At 40.8% G+C, this 16,671-nt stretch overlaps 1 protein-coding gene across 1 annotated transcript; it reads right to left on the bottom strand.

The window, feature by feature from the left end:
* Nucleotides 1-790: 790 nt before the first annotated feature.
* LOC117246363 (NACHT domain- and WD repeat-containing protein 1) lies at nucleotides 791-16,429 on the bottom strand. The gene is made up of 15 exons (XM_078164132.1): nucleotides 16,320-16,429; nucleotides 16,130-16,253; nucleotides 15,729-15,932; nucleotides 14,799-15,089; nucleotides 12,602-13,128; nucleotides 10,613-10,752; nucleotides 9,670-9,910; nucleotides 8,555-8,583; nucleotides 8,231-8,439; nucleotides 7,897-8,022; nucleotides 7,446-7,579; nucleotides 3,404-3,532; nucleotides 2,994-3,241; nucleotides 1,701-1,866; nucleotides 791-794 (listed from the first exon to the last, which is right to left on the bottom strand). The coding sequence occupies exons 1-15, from the start codon at nucleotides 16,427-16,429 to the stop codon at nucleotides 791-793; spliced, it is 2,682 nt and encodes an 893-aa protein (XP_078020258.1).
* Between the last annotated feature and the right edge of the window lie 242 nt (nucleotides 16,430-16,671).

Raw genomic sequence — 16,671 nt, 5'->3', positions numbered from 1 at the left:
TGTAACAGTAATTTAGTCTCATAGGGTCCTGAAAAATATTATGACAAGATAATATTAAGATAATGTCTTTTTGAGATTACAACAGTAGTAACTACATCCTGATTTAACTGCCCATCACATTTTGTCTCATCCCATTACATTGGGACATAACCTGAGAATTAGCAATGTTAACTTGTATAGAATTAATGCATTATAATATTAAAACAAACACTTTATTTATAACCAGTTTTACTTATTGAAATATATAATGGTAGACAATGCAACCTGCATTTTTTAAATACAGTCAGAAGTTTTTTACAGTCAGAAGGATCTCACTCTGACAAAAAGGTCTATCACTGTAAGGATCATTTTCATAATGTTGTCAGACACTTAGAAAAACAATCTGAGCCTGTCAGTGGCAAAAACAGGAACTTTTAATGAACATAAATTAATTCATTCATTCATTTTCCATAAGTGCTTATCCTGTTTGGGGTGGTGCAAGGACTGGAGCCTATCCCAAATGACACAGGGCAAGAGGCAGGGAACACCCTGGACAGGTCGCCAGACTATCACCAGGCTGACACATACAGACAGACAACCATTCAACACTGAAATTCACACCTACGGCCAATTTGGAATTAACAATTTTTGGACTGTGGGAGGAAGCTGGAGCACCCAGAGAAAACCCACACTGACATGGGGCGAACATGCAGAGGGGCTCCTCACTCTGGGTTTAAACCAGGAGCCCTCCTGCTGTGAGGTGACAATGGTCCCTTAACACTGGGCTCATTTCTAAACTTGTTGTTATTAGTCACCTAGACACAAAAACATGGGACAGTAGGGTCCAGGCTGAAAGAATATTTAAGTTACCCTAATGATTTAAATACATTTCATATACACACAACTACAGTAGATTTAAAAAGTGATGAAATGATTAAGAACGCTACAAAAACAAAAAAAGAATACTGAATCAGGTCTACCAGACTAAAAATGTTGCTTTTATAATATGCTAATTTAATTAAATGTGTGCTCAACAGCATAAGCAATTTACATGCAGCTATAATAAACTCTCATGAGTCTGTTAGTGTAGTATGTTTATGTATGTAGTATCATTAGTTATTTAAAGTTCTGTTTCAAACCCAGAGTGGACCTGTGGTTTTGCAAAAAAAATAAAAAATATCTATCTTCTATCTATAATTGTCAAGATGGCCATTACATTACATTCAAAATGTCTCAGTGGTACTTGTCACTTTACTGTTAATCAGTATTTTTGCTCCTGTTAACTAAACTTTGCACCATTTTCCCAGTGATCTGATTGGTCCGTGGGTGGGCTGTGGTTAGGTCAGCCAATCGCAGCAAAGAGGTGATATTTATATGCAAGTATATGCAAGAAAACTGGTCTACAAAGAGGACAAAAAAAGGATGTGAAGTCACTTGTCTAATGTGGGTTATCAATAAATACTGTGAATGTTTTTTGAGATGAATCAAACTCAGGATATTAATATTGATAGTCCATCACCATCATGGAAATACAGTATATGTGCAGCATCTCCTCAAATTGTGTTGAATGAATCTGTTCAGCCTATGGATAAACACTGGATCAAAAAAACACTATAACAGAAGTTGATTACATTGACTAATATCTGCCTCTTCAGGATAAGAAGCATCATGAGATGAACACAAAAATGTGACAGCTGTCAGTACTACATTACAGTACCCACCTCGGGGTTTTCCCCATCGGGATGATCTCCTCTGTGCCCTCACTCCTGGGCTTATGGATGTTATAGGTCAGAGCCTGGTCATTGATCCTGGAGGTCAGATCCCACAGGCGAAGGTACTTTTCCCCACTGCAGATCCCCAGGCAGAGACGCAGATCAAAGCACAGGCCTGGATGAAAAGGAAAATGTCCTAGTTAACATAGTTGCACTGACCTATGAAGGCTGAAATGTTCTGGTGCACAGCTGACCATATGTTATATGCTGTTGTACTTACACAACAAGCTGTAGTGTAGCATGGTGCAATGGTTGTGCCTCAGAAATTAGGCTTTCTCTATGTTTGCTATAAACCTGTAACTCTTGGCCTTCAAATAGTTATTAACATAGGCTAGTAAGCTATTATCAGGTCATACTAAAGTTAGCAGCAGACAACAACTGCTGAATCCATTCTTTACACTTTGTATAAAAAGTGTATTATCATGTTTTTTCAGTTTTGGAACATTGATAAAAAAGACACAAGTCTGCAAGTTTTTTAAATATTGGGTATCGCTCTTACGAAGTGGCAACCTCTGAGGCTGAACAATAAAGCCAGCGCAGAGGAGCCAAAAAACTGCTGTTCCTCTAATGGCCACTCGAGGCTGTTGGCTCATAAACATGTTTACAGCCTGGTACAAAAAACGTTTTGGTCTCTATTACTAATTTCAACATTTATGACAACTGTGAATTTTCAGAAACTCTCTCATTTATATGTTCTTAATTAGGCACAATCAAAGGTGTGGCCGCTTTTTGTGACAGGTGGGTGCTGTCCATTAACAAGTCGCTGCCACATTGGCTAAAGACTCTCTATGGAGTTGTTTTTTTTCTGGTAAGTGTTTTAATGGCTTTAAGCCTGCTTTTCATTAGCAAAAATTACTACTAGCATTATTATTATCACAGTGAACCATAGCTGTGCTAACCAAGGTGGCAGCCAAATGCCCAAATATGTTCACTTCTGGCTACAAAAATCCAAGATCGTGATGGCCAAAATGCAAAACTCAACCAATGAGTGACATCACAGTGACTACATCCACTATTTTATATAATCAGTTCAGGTAGTAGTGCACCCTGTGTGTATTTTGAGGCATGTTGAGGAATCAAACCTTGACAGACTTGATGTGCATAATCACAGTTGCTGAGTTATGACTGGACAATGGCTGTTTAAGAGAGGGACTTCACAAAAGGATAATAAAACATTCTGCTCAGTATGGAAAACCCTAAAACCCCTCTGGGTATCTGCATTGCTGCCCTGTAAAGACTAACCTTTGGTCAGTACTGCAGGGAAGCGAGTGATATGTTTGTGGTCCTCTGTCTCCAGGTTCCAGGTGACCAGCTCAGTGATGCCGGTATGAGGGGAGGGGCAAAAGGCCACGGCATGAGTCCCCGCCTGGTTGCCAGAGACCTGGGAAATGCAGTCCTGGCTGCAGCCCAGTATAGACCGCAGGTAGAGGAAGGACACAGTGCTGAAGAGTTCGATGTGGATGATTTCACTGCCTCTCTTGTATGGGTATCTGACACAAAGTACAAAGCGTGAGGAGTCACACATTGTCAAATTAAAGTCCAGGGACATAAACACGTCTCTAATGACATCTCACAGACAGGTGCTGGACATTACAACAAATACAGGTATTGACCTGTGTTCACCCTGCAGTTTGTTTCTGGTGTTAGTGTACCTGCAGAAGAGCAGCAGGTAGTCTTCAGTCATCTCCACAGCTTGTATTGAGGCAGCACCATGCTGCGCAGACAGGACAGACAGCACAGCGCCCCCTCTGGCACTGAATACTGCAGCCTCAGAACCAGACCTTAAACACAGAGCACAACTTAAATAACTGAAAAAGGATGTAACATTCACATGTATTTACAGCATCACCAGCATTTACAAATAAGAACACAGTGGTAACATGTTTAATTGAAACCAGACCAGATGTATCCCAAGTGTCTGATTTTAAAATGTTGATCTTCACCCCCAACTGACATGTCGAAAATGGTGTCCCTTTTCTAAATAACATCTAAAACACAAATTGGCATTTGACAGTGACTACTCTCTTATGTATTTATTTTAGGTATCTTTATATTATGTAAGTATTTAATTATATGATGTTCTGAGATGTTCTGTAGAAAAATATACATGGTGATGTATACTTGTTTCACTTTTTATCATGTATGAGAAGCTATTTACTTTTGTTGTATGTTGTAACATGGGTCAGTGGTCGTACATATTTCATTACGTAATTGCAAACATTGGGATCTGGTGTTAACAAACCTCAGTGTCATTAATGGCAGTTACACAGAAATCTCTACCTACAGTTTGCTAACATTAGCCATCATATACGACTGGTCATACCAGACCAAGTAAGGCCAAAGCAGCAAAACCCCTGAGAGAAACTGAATTTAAAAAGGTTGTTTTTTATTATTTAGATACAATTTGTTTCTAAGAGACAGATCTTTTTCAACATTTAAATGTTTACTAGACTCAATAACTATCACCAAGTTCTGACTGATTGCGACTCCATGTGACCTACGTCTTGATGTTTGGATCACAAATTGTGCATTTAGTTACATTCTATTTTGTTTTCTTGCTGTAAATGCAGAACAAACTAGAAACCATCTTGCGATAGGGTCACATCTGCAGCGACTTAAAGTTTCAGCATGCAGAATTTAGGGATATATATGGGCAGAAATGGAATATAATATTCACAACTACGTTTTTATTAGTATATAATCATCTGAAAATAAGAACTCTTGCGGTTTTGTTCTGTCAAAGTTAGCTGTTTATATCTGGAGCAGGTCCTCTTCCACAGAGATTGCCATGCTGCACTGCCATGTTTCTACAGTAGCCAGGAATGGACAAACCAGACACTGCCTCTAGATAGGGCCATTTGTGTCTTTGCCTTCTTGCATTGGCCGTTGTAGTTCTCCAACATGCTTGGCACACTGGTGAAGTTTTAGTTGGCTGCAATCTGCAACCTCACCACTAGTTGCCACTAAATCCTACACACTAGACCTTTGAAATGAATGTTGCCCAGGGGTGTAAAGTTCTACTTTCTACCCACCTACTTTCACCATCATCCTCAGACCACACCCATCTTCGAACTCGACCTGCCTTTTGATCTCAACTACGTACCTGTAAAGTTTCATGTCTGCATCCTGATCATGATGCTATCACTGGGACAAAATCTTTCCACAGACAGACAGACAGATATTAATTTCTGGCTGAATACTCAAAACAGCTTCTGGTAGTTCCCGAAAAGCAACTCTCAGAGACTCAGAGACAAGCCTTTACAATGATCTATGTAAATGCAAATATATTTGGAAGGCTTGTGCTGCTTGTCCTGAAATACACTGTTTTACTGGGCCCTGAATGTCAACATGGTAGCAAAGCAAGATCCAGATTAAAAAAAGCCAGAATTTCCTGCAGCTCATCTAAGTGAAGAGACTCCTGTAAAAAATAAATAATCGGAACACTGCAAGTCATCTGCTACAAAGCATCTCATCTGCCTCTTCTTATGAAGATTCAGGCTTTATCACTATAAGAGCTCTCATTTAACGCTGACACACTGTAGAGAGCTAACAGCAAATGAGCTGATGGTCATATTATTACCATCCCTGTCATCTTGTATTACCAGCAACCACCAGTGACCTACTTTGTTGTTCACCTGACACCTCCTCCTGTCAGGAGTGAAGGTATGGCTTCTGTGCTAATTACTCTGAAGCAGCCATGCCACTGCTTTTGATTCAGTTTTAATTAGATAATAACAGAATGTAGAAAAAACTCAGTGGAAACCTTTATTATCTTGCTGTTATCCTCTGGCCATCAGCATCAGTGTCATTCATTTATGTGACAGGAAAGCATCATCTCCGTGCTGCGTTACACCGAGGAGGCACACGAGTCGTGGCCGATCTTAATAATTCACAACTGTTTCCAAAGCCAGTGGTGACATTTGTCTGGAGACTGTGGAGGCCTGATTTCACAGCTTGTTAACAAAGGGATATGTGATCTTACTTAAGAACAAGGTCACTCGCAGTGACACTTGTGTCTCATGCATTGTGAATGTGATGCTGCTGAGGTCACCATCATTTGGCATTCATAGTGACCTGATGGGATCTGGTCTGCTGTCCAAACAGGGTTTTAATAATCAGGGTTTTAACAATCAGTTACACTAAAGACTGTTACAGTCTCACAGTTACAATTTGTGCAATTAGCTAAAATGTCTCTGGACAGTGTCCTCTTACAGTCCAGTCTGCAGTTTGCAGCTTATCACTGTGCCGTTGTACACAGCATGTTGTGTTTTTGTTTTTTCCCAAGTGTTTTGCCTCTCAGGCCAGGCCTATCCAGACCCTCTGGTCTGATTGGATTTTCTACAGACACTCAGGACTTAAAATCTACTGCAACCTGACTTGGCAGGTGTGACTTGTCACTTATGTCTATTAATAGTGCTTGTTTTTGGCACTGATGGGCTCAGATTGTTATTTTAAGCATCTGACAACATCACAGAAAGGATCTCTACAGAGAAATGAAACATTTTTCCGTAGCTTTTGCTTCTTCTGGTCTGTTTTGTGACCAAGTCTTGCGAACGAGAAGTCCCCTTCTGAAATCTTGGTGGCTTTTTCACAATTTTAAAGTCAGCTTAATATTCAGCCATGACAAGGAAAATATTTTAGATAAGAGTAATATACAGTTTCTGTACTTTCTGTACACAACAAACTCGTCCCAGCACTCCGCTCTCCAACTCTTACTGGTGTTTCCACCATTTTCTTTCTGCAATAAGTCACCTCTCGTCAGATTTTTATGAGACTACTCCCTTAGAGAGACTTGGACACAAAACAAAAAGGAATAAGCGAAAGGTAGGCAAAAACGTTCTCTGTTGGGTCCTTTACGTAATGTGCATTTTTTTATTCTGATAAAAAGAGACAGCATCAGTCAAAACTGAGGCATTAACAGGACAATGTTCCCAAAAAAAGAATGTATTTTGGGGGGCATAAACTTTACATCGGGCTGCTTTTTTTGCCTTCAAACAGCAAGCAGTTGTTCCACCAGCTCTAATATTTCCAATACAAACACAAAGGCAGGACGAACTTTTTCATTTCAACTTGCTAATTGCTATGTTAAAGGTCCTATATTATGCACATTTTCAGGTTCAAACTTGTATTTGGGGTTCTACTAGACCATGTTTACATACTTTAATGTTCAGAAAACACTTTGTTTTTCTCAAAATGTCTACCTGAATATACTTGTATTCACCCTCTGTCTGAGATGCCCCGTTGTAGTGTCCGTCTCTTTAAACGCTCCCTCCCAAAAAAGCTCAGTCTGCTCTGATTGGTCACTGTTTCCAGGTCTTCCACATCTGTGCTCTCGGCATCTCTGCATCCAGGCTGCAGCTGGGGTAAAGAATGTAACAGCACTGTAGCTGCACTTTCTATCTTTATGTAGTATGGTTGTGACATCACAACTTCATGGAAGTCCTGAAGGCTTGTTTAAAGATGTAGCGTCTGAACAGGGAGCGCTTTGATACTTTCACAGTCTTTATATAGCACCTATACCTGCTTTAACTGTAAAATGATATGGGGTAGTATGGGGCCTTTAGGATAAGTGAATGTCAAAGTGCTGTCAAAGTGCTGATTATCATCACAAGGCACCTTCAAAATATCCAACATATCCCAAAAGGCACTGCCATGGTCTGGACCTGACATGGGTCTAAACTCATGCTGTCTGACCTGTAGGCAAAGAGGACGTAGTCTCTGATGGAGCTGTTGGACAGCAGAATAGAGCGGTCTTTGTGGATTGCCTCATGCTCCATAGAAATGGCAGTGCAGTGCAGCAGAGAACAGGAGGAAGCCAGGTCAAAAACCTACAGGAACACACGAAAAACACACTTAGCTCAGACATGATTGATATAAACCTTTTATTAATTTCTGGAACATGCAAGACTCTCTTTGTAAGGTTTCTAACAATTATTCAGTGGAACAAATATTCAGGCTTCACTGACTGTTATTATTTTTTTGTGTCCACCTGATGAATGTAAGTCCAGTATTCACTCTCTTTTGGCTCTATTTTTGGTCTCCACCAACTTGTGAGAAAAATATCTGTCTCTTTAACTGCTAAATGCTCCACTTTGTTCACCAGCTAGTGTCTGACTGTGTCTGCCTGCTGTTTGCTGCTGTGCACCTTGACTCGATGACTTCCATCATAGAAGATCACCAGCAGCTGTCCTTCACAAGTCGTGGTGACTATGGGAACATCCACTGAGTCACTTTCTGAATACACAACTCGCCCAGATTCAACTTCTCTCACCTGAAATACAGTCAAGTTATATATCAGTATCCTGCAACAACAGTCTTTATGTTTTTAAACTCCTGCTGTTTTGTACAAGTTGTTTTTACCATACTTTGAAATATCCGTAACATTATAATAGTTACAAGCTTCCTTACTGAGATAAAGCAGAAAAAATAAAATTCCTTTTCAAACCAAGCAGTGAAACAAAATTTAGCTGAACTCTAACCTGCAGACTTTGTCCCATGCAGATTATAAGCATCCTATCATCCAGACCCAGGGTGATTGAATCTCCCACGACTCCCCCCACCGGGTCCAGGCTCCTGATGATCCGCCTCTGCTCCAGATCCCAAAACCTCAGGCTGCCATCTGATTCACTGGTGACAGCAAAGGGTCCTCTCTGCGCCCCTCCCAAGGCAGTCACATTGGTCAAATGACCTGGTTAGTGAACACACCATCAATCAATTTGATTAGCATGCAGTTACGTTTCTACTAACGTGCATATGAAAAATATAGGAACATATACACTATGTAGTACTTCTGGAAGACCCACCTGCGGGTTCCAGGTTACCTACAACAGCACTGGAAAGAGATATTTGTGTATAGAATGATGACAATGTGTTGGCATTGCTCCACCATTGTAGGGTCTGTGAATGGAAACCAAGAGGCAACTAACAGGACTGAAAAATAAAGCCAATACCGAAGTGCCAAAAACAGCAGTTCCTCTAATGGCCACTTGAGTCTGGCTCCCAGAGCAAGTCAATCCCCGTAGACCCCAGTATTAAAATGCCCAACTTTACAGCAGGAATAAACATGTTTACAGCCTGGAGGAATGGTTTTGGTTTCTATAGCTAATTTCATGCCAATAAAATTTTGATGGGTGAGTTTTATAAAAGTTCACTCCCTGGACAATTAAGACTTTTTGAGAAACAGGCTGTCTCAGGTTCTCAATTAGATCCACCCGTCATTCCTCCACAACTCCACCCTTTCTTCCAAATATGGTCACTTCTGACTCCATAAAAACAAGATGGCAATGGCCAAAATGTCAAACTCAGGGCTTCAAAACTGGAATCCACAAACCAATGGGTGACATTAGTGTAGCTCATTCGACAGCATCACTCAGATGTGCCAATCACTGGGACAAGAAAAAAAACAAACTCCCAACTCCTTCTCCCTGCTGCTTTCATGCACCCTTTAGACGACAAAGCAGAACAGGGTAAAAACAATGAATAAAACTATTGGCATTTAAACTGGCATACAACCAAGGTGGAATGAATTAAAACACAAAGTGCACAAGTTAATATTTTATTATTTTTTTATTTTGTATTTTCACTTTCATAACAGAAGAGGTGCTTCTCAGTTTTACAGTCTGTTATGACCTGTTACCTTTTGGGAAAGTCTTTGTTCAGTACAGTGTAATACAGAAACTGTTAAAATGTTTATTATTTTCATAATGAGTTTACTGAAGTTGCCAGTGGTCAGATTGCTACTTCAGTCCCCACTGAGGTGACTGTGTCTGTCTGTGACACTTGCACCCTATCTGTTTAAAGTAAATGAAAAGAATGTATCCTTAAACATTTGTGTTTTTTTCATGGTGTGCCAAATTCACACTGAACCGTGACACCGAAACCAAAGTGTGGCCGAACAGTGACGTCTTTGTACCATTACATCCCTACAATCTGTACAGCATACAACACCCTCTGCCCTTTGACCCTTGCTTCAGATAAGGAAAAACTCCCCACTCCTGAACAAAAGCAGGGTAGTATATGCAATGTGTTACCTGCAAGCAGGGTGTGTTGAAGGCCTCCTGGGGGGAGCAAGCAGGTGGAGGAGGGCAGCAACACAGGCAGGGAGGACTGGGTGCACTGAGCCAGTATAGAATGGAGGTAGCTGAACTTCAGTGGGTCACCTGGGTCAGTCACACAGCTTAGAGATCAGAAAATATTCACCAAATAATCGAGCACAACATATTCTCTGGAGTTACTGATACAAAACCATGTGTAACCTACAATACTGTCTATTTTCCAAAGAAAACCATAGATTTTATGTTTGCTAATATGTCTTATCTCTCTGAAAGGACCTTAAAGTGACCATAGGCAGCTGTAAATCCTCCTCAAATCAATGTACTCATAACTACCTCAGGAACCAGTCCTTGCTCTTCCACTATTCTCTATCTACATGTTACCTTTGGGTAATCAGTGTCCAGTTCTATGCAGATGACTGCTCCATCTACTTCTCCTTCAGTTTTAACATTACCATCCATCTCGCCTTTTCTTTTCTCTGTGCATTTATTGCAATAATACTTTTGAAATTTACATTTTATTCTATCTTATTGTACCTATATTGCCTTTCACTCTGATCTTTGCAATTTTTTTTAAAATTTTTTATTTCTTTTTGTATTGTGCTTGGTAAATTGTTTTAAATTGCTATATAATAAACTCATTTTGAACTGCCTATGTATTTTTTTCTTTAAATTAAAACATATATGGGTCTAAAATCCTCATTCAGATTTATACAACTCCCTAGATTCCACCTCTCACCTGAAATATATGATATTTGATATATACGGTAAATAAATACTGATATACACCATTTACAAATTACAGTCTACCTTTAGCAACAGGACGGTCCTCAATAACCATTTGTCCCAGTCGACCCATAAGCTGGGAGGCCAGCTGACAGGGGTCCTGCAGCAGCACCTCTCTGGACATCTCCAGAGCACCCGACAACACTTCCACATCCACCAGCACCCTAGGAGGTGGGGGGGATACACGTGTTTACATAGATAAACTAAAAGAGGGCTGACAGGAGGCAGAAGAAAGCCAGACTGGGGTATAAAGATAGGAATCACAAATACTACAAGCTGAATGTTAGCTCCCGTCAGAGGTATATGTTCAGATAGCTTTGAAAAAAAAGGGGGATCAGAATAAACAAAATTAGAGATCCAAAGATTCCTCAAAAGAAAGGGTGGAACTGCACCAAAACACTCTAGTGGAGACCCCATCGCCTCAGTAACAAAGTGTCACACTGTCTAACATCATCGAATGTCTCCTTTCCAAAGACAGAATTGTGTAGAGGCAGTGTATGACAATTGTTGGAACTCTCTGAAACGGTCAATCATGCCACTGTATGAGGTAATTTTTATAACCCCGCACTGGTATTAGCCATGGCCAGAGGCATAATGTTTTCAGGTTGTCCATCCATATGTATGTACATCCCATCCTTGTGAATGTAATATCTCAAAAATGCCGTTAAGGAATTTCCTCAAATTTGGAACAAATGTTCACATGGACTCAAAGATGAACTGATTAGGTTTTGGTCATCATAGGTCAAGTCAAGGTTACCGTGACCTTGCCTGTCTCATTCTTGTGAATGCAATATCTCAAGAACGACTTAAAGGAATTTCTTCAAAGTTGGAACAAATGTTTATTTGGACTCGACAATGAACTGATAAGATTTTGGTGGTCAAAGGACAAGGTAAGCGTGACCTTGCATCCATCTCATTCTTGAGAATGCAATATCTCATGAACATCTGAAGAGAATTTCTTAAAACTTGGTACGAATGTCCCCTTGGACTAATGAAATAACTGATTAGAATTTACTGGTCAAAGGTCACTGTGACCTCACAATATATATTTTGGGCCACAACTCAAGAATTCTTATACTCATTAGGACAAAACTTCACACAACTGTCTAATAGGATAACATGATGAAGTGACGATTTTATATGCAAAAGGTCAACTTCACCGTGACATCACAGTACTCTGCATATATCACTTTTTTTTTTTTTTTTTTACTCAACGGCATATCTCAGGAAGAGAAGGGAAGACATTTGGTCAGACACTGAACTGATGACTCTAATCTTTGGGGTCCACCTTGAAACTGTGCTGATTGTATATATCTTCTGTGTTACCTATACTGACTGTAATAATGTACAGAAACAGTACTGTAAACATTTGACTATATGGACTTCTTTTTATAAAACTGAAATATGCAGCTCCTCTTGAATGCTGACTAATTTGGATTGCCCACCATGTCAAAAATGTTCCCATGTGTCACTGTGACATTTAGAAACTCTATTCAAAGGTATTATAAATGCCAGATTTTAATATGCCAAATTTTGACATTTGACATTCTTTTGAATGGAGTGGTCAGGAATTCCATTTGGACAGCCTGCCTTTTAAAACATGTTTCCATTTGTCAGACTGGGACTTTGTGCGCTTTCAAATGTTCATGGTCAGATTGAAATGTGTCAACTATTGAATGAATTGCCACGAAGTTTGCCATTTACAAACATTTGTTACCACCACTGACTGTCAATCAGTGGAATACCACTAGTGGTCAATCTGTGTTAAAGAATAAGGACATAATGTTAAAGTATTCTGATGCACCCTATGATTTAATTTCTTCTAATTACTGGATATCTATTTTTAACCGGAGGATAAACTGTTGCTATCAGGAAAATGAAACTTAACCAAAGTCAAAACTCAAAGCAAGGATCTCCTTGCTTTGGACAGCTGCTGTGATTGTCATCAATGTTATACTGTATGCAGTTAGAGACAACAGGACAGCCTTTTGTCTGTCCTTTGATAGGACCTACTTGTCTGGCAGCACAGCCTTCTTCAGGTCCTCCTCGATGTCCAGGACAGACAGACCCCAGGCCTTATGTAACAGGAACTCATAGTTGAAAATACATTCAGACAGGAAGGACAGGATTTGGCTGGAGCGGACCAGGTGGTAGGGTAACCCGTGAAGCTTTCTCAGGTTGAACCTGTAACTTTTTGTCATACCTTCACAATCCTCTTCCTCATCCAGCGTCCATGCCAGTGGCTGAAATATGTGTGCATGTTGTGACTTGTCTCTGTAGTAGTCAGCGTAGTCTGCGTGCACAGCCATACGAGAATCATCTGTTTTTAGATAGTGCTTAATGCACACATCGCCCAGCTCACAGTGCGTCCAGCGGTACACCCATGTCCTATCTGTCCTGACCTCAGTTAGGTGTTGACCGAGGTCATGCTTCAGCCGAGCCCACAACACATAAGGCACCCTGGAGTGGCTGGGAGAGGAGTGACATGAGGTCACTTCCTGGAGCACCTTCTCATCTCGGGCCAATAGTTCCAGTAACTCCTGGTCATGGACATAAACATGGACTGGATCATATTTCAAATTGATTCTGTTGAACATACAAGCTTTTACGCTGGAAGCTACTTTCATACTGATGTGACTGCCTTAGACAAAATGATTTGTTGCATTTAAGTGACCAAATACAGGACCGGGCAGGAAGTACTGGGAAGATGGTGGGGTTGCTGATATCTGGAATTTGGTACTGGTGCCTAATGGTACCTTTTTTCAGCACTTTACTTTCTCTGTAATGACAAAAATGTATCTTTTGAACAAGCTGCAGGGGTAACATAGTAGACTAAAATGAAATTCTGCTCCTCTGTTCTTTTCTAATCACACACTGAGCCAAGCTTCTGTCTCTCTGTCAGCTACTCCAGCAGTAATACTAGGTGGACAATGACTAAAATAATATAGCAAAGAAAAAGTCGATAGAGCGGCCTAGGAGATCTGTGACTGGCTTACAAGCTCAGAGCACTTCACTGCACATACGCCTTGTCTAAACCAGATACACACTTAAGTAGCAAATTTGGCACAGATTGATTTATTGTGAATGGCTGCTTGGTAGTACTAATATCATTCAGTCAGTAAATGGACCTGCACTTATATAGCACTTTTCTAGTTTTCCAACCACTTAAAGCGCTTTAACACTACGTCACATTCCCTCATTCACACACACACACACACACACACACACACACACTCTCACACACTGCTGACTGAGGCTGCCGTACAAGGTGCCACTTGCTGCTCAGTTAAACATTCATGCACATTCACACATTGCTGGAGTTTCATGTCCTGTTGGACTAATTTTTAATTTGATTACTGACTACAGACTCAGGCTGTTCTCATGAAGTGTTCGTACGTTTTGCACCGAAATGTACAACCGAATGCACCAAAATTTGTACATATTCTACATAATCATAAGCCAGTAATTCATATATAGGCTAACCCAAACACTTAGGAAGGCTGTGATCACATGACCAATGTGCTGACGGGAGTAAAGAAGGACGCGGTCCACATAAGGAGGCAGGCTGGGTTGGTGGATGGCTCACAAAACACAGGACTTTCCTCCAGAACTTTCCTCAGGAAACCGGTGTTTGGAACCATGTGAACTTTGAGTAATTTTTAAGGTACGTCTTTTCCTAAACCTAAGCAGAGTAACTTTACTTGCCTAAACCTAACCTCCATAAATTTAAATTAAGTGTGAACCTTAGCAATGAGTACATATTATCATTATTGGGGTGTCATTCATTGCATAAAGATAAATTAACAGACTTTAGAATTATAATAAATCTTAAACTTTAAAGGGGTTGATAATGTGACACACACTGCCTTTTTCAGTGGAGACTAACTCTGACTAAAATTTATTAGCCTTAAAAGTTTTTACACACCCCTCCAGAGCATGACGGTCACAATGAAAATGGTGACAAATGTTATTTTACAGTGAGTAATAGAAATCCCTGATCACTACGGGCAGCACATCAAGTAAGGTTGAACTATCTGCAAGTTAATTTCCATTGTGCACACAAGGGATGCTGAACCAGTTGTTGCTTGTAGGTCGATCTCAACACACATGGTATGCTGTGTATGTGCAGTTTGTAGTGAAATGTAGCTTTTCCCACCTCTTCGGTGACACCCCAACGTGAGATGGATATCAGAGATGCAGCCTGTCTCACCAGCTGCCTCCCCAGCTCTCTCTCCAGACGAGCCAACAGGCTAAAGTAAAGGCCCTCCAGGCTGGCGGGAAGACTGAGGCTGACCTGTGAAGAGTAGGAGGTCCAGAGCCTGCTCTCAGAATAAGCTGCCTCCAGGTAAAGAGGGCAGGGACAGGACAGACAAGCCTGGACCAGCAGCTGCCACTGCTGCTCCTGCAAACACCTCTGATCAGTCCGCAGCTTGGTCTCTAATGCTGCTGTGATGTCATCAGGACTGAGTGGAGGGAGGGACAAGACTGTGGGATGGGCTGACTGTTGGTGAGAGAGAAAAATCTCTGTCAACTATAAATCCCATATTTACTTGACTTTGTTTATCAAACATTGCTACATGTATCACTTTAATACACAATATGCTCAACATGGTCAAATATATGTGGGCACTGTTCCTAATTGGTGGGTTCAGCTACGCCAGCCACATCCATTGCTAACAGGTCCACAGAATTAGGTATAAAGCTGAAGTCTCCATTGACAAACCAGTAAGACAGATAACAGAACTTCAATATTTGTGACTGCCTTGGTTTTTTGTCAGACACTGTTCCGTTCAATGGGTCTCTAAAAAGGAACAATAGTATCAAACCTGGCAACCTCATTGTCAAGACAGCAGGCAACTAAGCACAATTACTCCACAAGGTTGTTGTTCACCTGGAAAGAGTTCCAAAACATAACTAATTTTCGTTTGTACATTTCTGTTTGTCTATGGATTAAACAAAGGAAATACAGTGCGTTAACTACTAAGAGTCCACATTTAAAGCATTAAAGTCTAGACAAGAAGCTGTAGAGGTAATATTGTACATTTTTTATTTGTCACATTTCTATTTCTTTGCTGTATCCTCCTTTCTGTTGCCTCAGTGAAATTAAAAGTTTCATCTACTTCCGTTGAGCTCTACTTACCTGCAGAGTGTGAGTACAGGGAGAGTCAGTGGTTGCAGATAGGATGAGGTGGACGTTTGGAGGTAAAGGGGTTGAGATCCAGGAGAGGTCTGCATCATGTTCCTCAGACAGTTCATCTAACCCATCCAGCAGGACCATCAGGGATCTCTCTGCTCCCACCAGGCCCAACAGAGAGTGGAACTCGTTGATCAGCTGAGGGAGGCCCTAAAGGAGACAAATAATCCTTTAGACAATGAATCAACATATATGCTACGTAATGTGATTCAGATCAGATCAGTCAGAGCCACAACACTGTTAATGTCAGCAGTAATTGCAACCAGTTCTCAGGCAAACACATGTTAAACATGTGTGGTTTAGGTTGGTATCGTCAGGATCCTGCTCAGTCAGGTGAGATACAATACCTCTGACAGCTGTGTGTGGGGACTGTAGGCTTCAGCCAGCTGGATACAAAGACTCTGCAGGACCAGACGAATGTTTCTGCTCTCTCCAGTCAAGCCAATGAAGTGCACCAATATCTTCACAGCTCTAAACCAAGAGAGAAAATGGTTGGAAGGAAAAATGGAAATAATGGTTCGGTTAATGAGTATGTACTGTGCATGTGTATCAGTATTGTAGTGCTTGAGATTGGTCTTGGTCTTGACACCAGTCTCAAGACCACTTTTTGAAGGGCTCAGTCTGGTCTCAACCACATTTTCAGTCATTCTTGTCTGGATCTCAGACAAAGCAACTCAGGATTTTATTTCAAGACAGGTCGAGACCACAACTGCCCAAAAGTTTTTATGGGGATGTGGATCTTTCAGATTAATTTGAGGAGTGCTGGGTACCATGTTCCACATTTTATCATTTTATCGTGTGGGACTCGCACTGTTCTGGTCTTGGTCTTGTCCTGCTCTTGATACACTCTGGCCTTGGTCATAACTTGGTCTAGGTTTAGGTGGTCTTG

The sequence above is a fragment of the Epinephelus lanceolatus genome, chromosome 22, assembly GCF_041903045.1.
Source record: "Epinephelus lanceolatus isolate andai-2023 chromosome 22, ASM4190304v1, whole genome shotgun sequence".
NCBI classification, from domain to species: domain Eukaryota; kingdom Metazoa; phylum Chordata; class Actinopteri; order Perciformes; family Serranidae; genus Epinephelus; species Epinephelus lanceolatus.
This window is presented reverse-complemented; position numbering and strand designations above follow the sequence as displayed.

Excerpts from the sequence above, each read along its gene's own strand:
- LOC117246363 (XM_078164132.1), bottom strand. The coding sequence starts at position 16,429 with ATGACTGAAAATGTGGTTGAGACCAGACTGAGCCCTTCAAAAAGTGGT. Across the intron at positions 16,254-16,319 it reads AATACTGATACACATGCACA|AGCTGTGAAGATATTGGTGC; the intron begins GTACATACTCAT and ends CTCTTGGTTTAG. Across the intron at positions 3,533-7,445 it reads TACGTCCTCTTTGCCTACAG|GTCTGGTTCTGAGGCTGCAG; the intron begins GTCAGACAGCAT and ends TCTGTGTTTAAG.